The sequence below is a fragment of the Centroberyx affinis genome, unplaced genomic scaffold (genome assembly GCF_046629955.1).
Source record: "Centroberyx affinis isolate AG114_WGS23_722 - 3 ecotype Tasmania unplaced genomic scaffold, CSIRO-AGI_Caff_v1 ptg008385l_1, whole genome shotgun sequence".
Taxonomy (NCBI): Eukaryota; Metazoa; Chordata; class Actinopteri; order Beryciformes; family Berycidae; genus Centroberyx; species Centroberyx affinis.
The window spans coordinates 7,501-15,056 of record NW_027284165.1 but is presented as its reverse complement, the minus strand read 5'-3'; the positions used below and the strand labels follow the sequence as shown (position 1 = coordinate 15,056).

Here is a 7,556-nt window from a genome sequence, read left to right as displayed (position 1 = left end):
GTTAGTTGACCAGTTGGCCAGTTAGTTAGTTAGCCAGTTAGTTAGTTAGTTAGTTAGTTAGTTAGTTAGTTAGCCAGTTAGTCAGTTAGTTAGTTAGCCAGTTAGCCAGTTAGTCAGTTAGTTAGCCAGTTAGCCATTTAGTCACTTAGTCAGTTAGTTAGTGAGTTAGGACTTGGTCAAACCTGGTCTAACCCTAACCATGGACAACTAGTTAGCCAGTTTCTTCACTATCTTTAGCAGCAAACCTGACATTCACAAAATGGCCAAACACAAGCTCCCACATAAAGGATTGATGGCCATTTATTCTATGTAGAACATTTCCTGTATATGAGGGAAATTTGCGCAGCATTCAGCTTTGACTGTAAACAGGATCAATTTGTTTCACAACTTAAGCCATAGGGAGATGAATAAGAATGAAACCCAGCATTAGTTTCGCTGTTCTCCCACTGTAGGTCTGGAAAACTAAAGAATAATTTCAGGTGCATGAGATGTGTGCTTGGTACTTTCAGAACCAGCTGCTGTTTTACTTAGCTAACTACTGCTTTAGACAACGATAACCGTGCTGCTGTTTTGTGTTGAAGCCAGGCTTAGTCACACTGCTGATGATGACACGGCCGTGTTGTGAAGCAGTTTGTCGATATAGCGCACCATCTTCTCTCTAAGTGATACTGTACTTTGCATCTCATTTTATGTGCATTTTCTGCATGAGCAGTGGTGCACAAATCTACATCAAAGTGTCTGACTGTACTGTGCATATTTGGCGGTGCTGTGCTGATTCTTAGCGCATGACTTAAAACGACTTAAAAATACTCTTTATCTGAACTTAAAAACAGGTCCTTTTCAAAATACGATATTTATAGATAATATGGATTACATCATTTAGGAATTTGTGGCTATAATATAAAAACATGGACTGTTTAACATCAAACAAGGACAGGCAGTTCAGGTCAGGTAAGCTTTCATCATGTTTTATCTATTTTTATCTGAGCTAATGCCTAGAGAGGTATGGCTGGAGTACACAAACACACATGTTGATTGATTGATGCTGATTGAGTTACAGCTGGACCTGACTGACCTACAGCGGCAACAGCATTCTCCGGGCTTCTGCACACTGAGATCTGACATTTTACATTTTAAAGGGGGGTGTTTTTCGTTTTTCCTACAATATTATATCATTGCCTTGAATCGATGAAACACACCTTTTTTCTCCGGTCGAGTAATTTGACATTCGATGAGTGCTGATATACAGTATAACAGCACTGGGACGTTTTACTGTATGTATCACTCCGCTTCACAGGTGTTCTGATATAGCCTTGACTAGGCTGCGTTCACACATAACGTTTGTTTGTGCAGAGAAAGCTCTGCCTGGAGCTTCTTGCGAGGAGAAATAAAAAGCGGATCACAACAACGTTATCTGACGTTAGCCGAGTAGCTGGCTAGCTAACCAGCTGGTTAGCACTTCTAGCAGACAATACAGTGTTGTGCAACACACAAATGCTTACCAGATATTCCCAATGTCTACACAAAACTCTAACTTCATTCATACCTAGTAGTGACAGTACGAATATGGATACAGGAGGAGGACGTTTGGGAAGAAAGTAAGTTGAATTCGTCTGTGCAAACCTCAAAGTAGCTAGCTAGCCTGCAGTCGGGAAACAGTTTACCTGTTGCTTGGCAACACTTGGTAGTGAATCCTGAGGGAACTGTTTTTGTTGGCGGAGACGAATAAAAGACAAAAATCACCCATTACTTGATGAATAGCTTTGTTTATACAGCTGTCGTATAACAGCAATATCACACTCGAGCAGTACTGTATATCAGCACGGCTGTGATCCGGTCGTAGGCACGAGCAGAGCCACTGCTCTGATTGGCTGCCAGTACTACAACCCAACTTAATGCATTCTGGCTTCAGCGGATGACAAAGGTCGCTTTCAAATGTCAAGCGGAGCTGGAAGCCTTGTGACCGAAGGAGAAAGTTCTTCTGCGACAGATGAGGACAGGGAGGTCAGTTTAGGACCAGAGGACATGTCTGTCCAGGGTTTAGCCTGGCCAAGCCTGCTCTAGCCAGAACTCTGGACAACTAGTTAGTGAGTTAGTCAGTTAGCCAGTTAGCCAGTTAGTGAGTTAGTTAGTCAGTTAGTCAGTTAGTTAGTCAGTTAGTCAGTCAGTTAGTCAGACAATACAGTGTGATTGGCTGCCAGTACTACAACCCAACTGTGTTCTGATTGGCCGTTTCAGAAGCAACATTTTTTCTAAATACAACTTTGATGAAAAAACATATAGCCTAGTACAACTTCACAAGTTCCTTAACTTTTGTTTATTTATTGTTTATTATTATTATTATTAACTTCTATTTTATTACTTTTACCTCACTGATCTATTGATCTGTCCTTTGTCTTTTGTCTCTGTTGATTGTGAAGCACGTAACTTTGTTCTGAAAAGTGCAATACAATTTAAGAATATTATTATTATTATTATATTACAATTTTCAGTTGTTTTTTTTTTTTGTTTTTTACTGTGAACAAGGATTATCCAAGAGTGTAAAACCATGGAAAACACCAAGCAGTGCCTGCATGTGGGAGACGATGTGTTTTCTCTTCCCAGATACTCCCAGCGGGTCACTAATGGATTTTCCCTGCTGTGGCTGATTGGCCGGTTGGTCAGTCTGTTGACCCTGTGGTGGAACCCAGGCTGCTGATTGGCTGTCCTACCTGCAGCATCACCACGTTGTCTCCTTCGTAGGTGACGAAGACGTCCGAGTCGCACTTCAGAGCGGAGATACGGTTCTCCATCATGAAACCCTGCAGGTAAAAACATACAGTAGATTCAGTACAGTATCCTCCTCCTCCTCCTCCTCCTCCTCCTCCTACTACTACTACTACTGCTACTACTACTACTATCACTCCTACTACTACTATTACTACTAATAGAAACACAAAAACTTCAGAGTAGGACAAAACATCCGGTACAGTATCCTACTAACTAGTACTTCTACTACTCTCCATCATAAAACCCTAAAAATAATACACAGTAGATTTAGTACAGTATGTTTACTGCTGCTGTTGTCACTACCCTCTACTACTACTACTACTATTAAGACCACTACTATTACTTTTATTACTACAACTACCACTACTGCTAATGCTATGATTACTACTACTACAACTACTATTACTACAACTGCTACTAGTCCAACCACTACTACTAATTTTACTACTGCTACTATTGTTACTACTATTTCTACCCTTACTACTGCAATAAATATTACTAATACTACCAACGCTACTACTATTACTACTACCACTACTATTAATACTACTACTACTGCTTCTACTGCTGTTATTACTGCTATTACTACCTTTACTATTAGGCCTACTACAACTATTAATACAATTGCTGCTACTATTAATACTACTACTGCTATTACTATCATTAATACTACTACAACTATTATTATTACTGCTGTTACTACTACGACTACTACTACTGCTACTACTACTAGTTCTTAACCGTCACCACTACATGCCTAACCTCAAGTCTAACCCTAACCTAAACCTGATCCTAATACTAATCTTAAACCTAAACTCAAATCCAAACCTTAATCTAATCCCTTGAAATAGTGAGAATCAACCAAAATGTCCTCACTCTGAAGGTCTAAAACTCAAACTGGTTCTCACAAGGATAGAAGTATAAGAACACACATACACACACACACACACACACACACACACACACTGACCATGCCCCCGGTACACTCTCGGCACTCCTGCAGACACTGCAGGTTCTGCCAGGTGCTGTAGGCCTTGAGTCCGGCCATCAGGGCCTGCAGAGACCTGCTGCTGCCCAGATCCTTCCCGCTGCACAGGACATCGTCCATCATGGCTGCCGCATGCCTGAAACACACGACAGGCAGCATACACACACACACACACACACACACACACACACACATATACACACACAGGCACAGGGAGGCACGTATGCACACATAAGAGACAGAAATACACAAGCTACCAGTCAATCTGAAGACTTTCATTCTTTCATTCCAAAACAGGGTTTATACATGTTGATAAACTACAGTAAACAAAGTATCCTGCACAATAGTTAAAGCTAGTATCTTTACATTTTATCAAATGGTCATCTTCTAATTTAGTGCAGGGTAAACCCACCCTCAACCCTCAGTTTAGAATAGACATAAATCTGTACGACATAAATTCAGACCATAAATCTTAGAAAGTGGTCTCAACCTGGGTCTTTAAAAGAAAAAAAAGTATATATTAATCCTAATTCATTTTTGTTTATATTTCTAGCTTGCCACATTATGCTCTCCAACTGGGAGACAGAGTTTACCTGCCTTTTTAAAGATAATTTTCCTGTTATCTGACTCTGCATGCATGAAAACTGAAATTCCAACAAGCAGAGCAGAGCCCTATCAATTATTATTATTATACTGTATATTACTTTTACATATTACTTATTGCATCTTTAAAGCTTTGTCAACTGCTCTCCTTTCACATTGCTGTGGTTCAGTCTCACGCACGTTGGACGAGCTGCTCGGATGTATTTTGCCCTCTGCCAGTCTGTCATTACCTGGTAGTGAAGGTGAGAGCCAGAGCTGCAGCCAGGTGAGGCATCAGTCTCAGGTACTGAGTCTGGTGCTCGATGATCTTCACCTCGTCCTGATCCTTCGGACCGAACTGTCGACGACTGGAGAGAGAGAGAGAGAGAAAGAGAGAGAGAGAGAGAGAGAGAGAGAGAGAGAGAGAGAGACAGAGAGAGAGAGAGAAGGAGAGATTCAGGTAAATTATTCAGGTTAATGAAGCTTTGATGCCCTATTTCCCTTACAAAGTCACATGTGAAATCTCCCATTTCTAAACCATGTATGATGTTTACGCCTAAAACTAGGGTTATTACCTGAGTAGAGAAGTAGGGAAATACTCAATTTTTATTTTTTGGAAACTGTTTTGTTACCCAGACATAGCAATGTAGAATATAGTAATATTGTTTTTATCACAGTCATGTCAACAGAACACCTTTGACTTGAACTGAGAGAGGAAATGTTCATTCAAGTCTGAAAGAGAGCGAGAGAGAGAGAGAAGAAAGACAATAAATACGTAAAACGAGTAGAATGAAGATTTCATGAGGAAATGAAACATGTCTGGGTGTTTTGAAGTGATTGTGTGTGTGTGTGTGTGTGTGCGTGTGTGTGTGTGCACATGTGTCCTTTTCATCAGCGCTTCCTTTGGCGCATCTGTGTGCCGTCACCAAAAGGTTTTGTAGAGTGTGTGTTCCCACTGAGGTGTGTGTATGATGTGGTCACACACACACACACACACACACTCTGCACCTGCAGCATGACGAAAAGTTTATCAGTGAGCGAATCTAGTGTAAACCAACAGCACAGGTGTCTCTGGTGTGTGTGTGTGTGTGTGTGTGTGTGTGTGTGTGTGTGTGTGTGTGTGTGTGTGTGTGTGTGTGTGTGTGTGTGTGTGTTTTGAGATCATTTTGCCTGTCTGACGTCAGTATTCCTGTACTGTAGTTTGAGTGTGAGCAAAGTACAGTGTGATTACAACAATTCATTGCTTCATTATTTCAGTTTTCATCACTGGAAGCAAACATACTTAATTTCTTTATTTCATACTCAAATCTTTTGTGGAAAAATTCCAGGCAATCGATGATGTCTTCAGTGCCAAGAAAGGTAACATCTGATTTAAATCGAATTAAAAGTAGATGTTCGATCAGGCTGTTATGATTAAGTGTTTTTGTTAAAATTGCATCTCCCATTCTCTCGTAAAAGGAAGCGAGAAATTTTCTGTGGGCAAAGTGTTGGAGAATCTGACACTGAAAGCAGATAACAACACTGATATTTTTGGACTGAAACTACTGATAGCCAATACTTTGTGCTGATATTCAATATCTTTAAATTTGAAAAAAAACAAAAAACTGACAATTATTCGGTGTTTCCCCGAGAATTGTATTCTTGTCAGGGTGGAAAAGCCTCTGAAACAGCATTTAGAGCATCATGGGACACGAGGAGGAGGAGGAGAAAAAGAAGAAGAAGAAGAACCACATCACACAATCATGAATAGTTGTGTGGAATCTGATCAAAATGTCGCATTCAATCAATCAAACTGCATCATATCCATCATACTGACTGGACCACATCCAATATTTGATGAAACTCTAATCCTGACTGCAAACTATTCAAACTATTTCCATTATGACTGTTATCACTGAGGCTTGGAAGATATCTCCTCTGATCTGAATCTTGATGTTTCAAGCCAATGAAACCATTTGAACCTGGTAAACAATCAGACAGAAAAACAGAGATGTGTGTGTTTACAGACTCAGGGGAAGTCCTTTTTTTTTTCTGCCAAATCCACCACAACCTCTATTCAACTTGTCCTTTCATGCCTCCCCCCCCCCACACTGCTCTCTCCCCCCCCCCGCCCAACACACACACACATACACACTGCTCTCCCCCCCCCTTCTCTGTTCGGGGATACCAGCCTCAGAGGAAACCCCTCCCTCCCTCCCCCCCCCCCCCCCCGCCTGCCTCCCACGCATCCACCTACACAGTGGAAACTTCTGTCTGCAAAAAAAACACAAACACACACAAAAACAGAGGCAGGTTGGTAAGGGAGGCCGCCTGTTCAGGGCTTGGCTTTCAGGTGATGTGGATGTAACACATCCTCTGGCGGCCATGTTGGAGGTCCTCAGCTCTTTCAGAACAGCTGTTTCTAAAATGTACAGCTTGTCCGTCTCAACAGAACTGAACGGACATGGTTCAATTCTGTGCTGCTTCTGACTGGGAACTGATCATTTCATCACTGATCCATCTGAACTTAGTATCTGGTCAGCTAACCATCACTGTCTTGTTGTAAACACATCTGATTAGCACACTAGCTAGAAGCTAATTAGCAGTGTTTAGCAGTTGTTAATATTAGGTTGTGTTGTTCATTTAGTCTGCTGGCTAGTCAGCTAGCTAACAGCTTGTTCAGGTTAACTGAGCTGAGTGTTTAGGAGTAGAGACTAGTTAAGTTAGACGGCTGGCATTTATCCTTATTCTGGCCTGATGAGGTTATAGTGTTTACCGTAGTATGTGAAATATGACCAAGCTGACTGTTTGTGTTGTGTTTTCCTTTATTTGCTGTGTATTGTATGTTGTTTTTTTTTTTGTTTTTTTTTTTACTGTACTACTATGTCACTGTCACTTACAAGCGCTTTAAATTATTGTCAATTTGTGTTTAAAAATCAATAAACAAAGTTCATAAAAAAAAAAAAAAAAAAAGTTAGACGGCTGGCTAACATACGGTGGCCAGACGTCCCGGTTTGTCCGGGATCGTCCCGGTTTCAAGATGGGTGTCCCGAGTCCCGACAAATATCTGTAAAACACTAAAATGTCCCGGTTTTCAACATTCACTACCAAATTGTCCCGGGTTTCACCACAATTAAAATAATAATAATAGTATTATACTTGTTTTCAGCGCTTACAAAGACGTTTATCATGTTCTGTCCCGCTCATTATTACCTAACCCAATCAAAAAACATAAACA

At 40.8% G+C, this 7,556-nt stretch overlaps 1 protein-coding gene across 1 annotated transcript in view; it reads right to left on the bottom strand.

The window, feature by feature from the left end:
- Window positions 1-2,711: 2,711 nt before the first annotated feature.
- Window positions 2,712-7,556, bottom strand: part of LOC139640120 (acyl-coenzyme A oxidase-like protein) — a gene marked incomplete at both ends in the record, with an annotated part of 12,244 nt that continues 7,399 nt past the window's right edge. Inside the window, 3 exons of the mRNA XM_071514288.1 lie at window positions 2,712-2,801; window positions 3,740-3,893; window positions 4,591-4,707. Of these exons, the coding sequence (XP_071370389.1) occupies window positions 2,712-2,801; window positions 3,740-3,893; window positions 4,591-4,707 (361 nt within the window). The remainder of the gene's footprint in view (window positions 2,802-3,739; window positions 3,894-4,590; window positions 4,708-7,556) is intronic.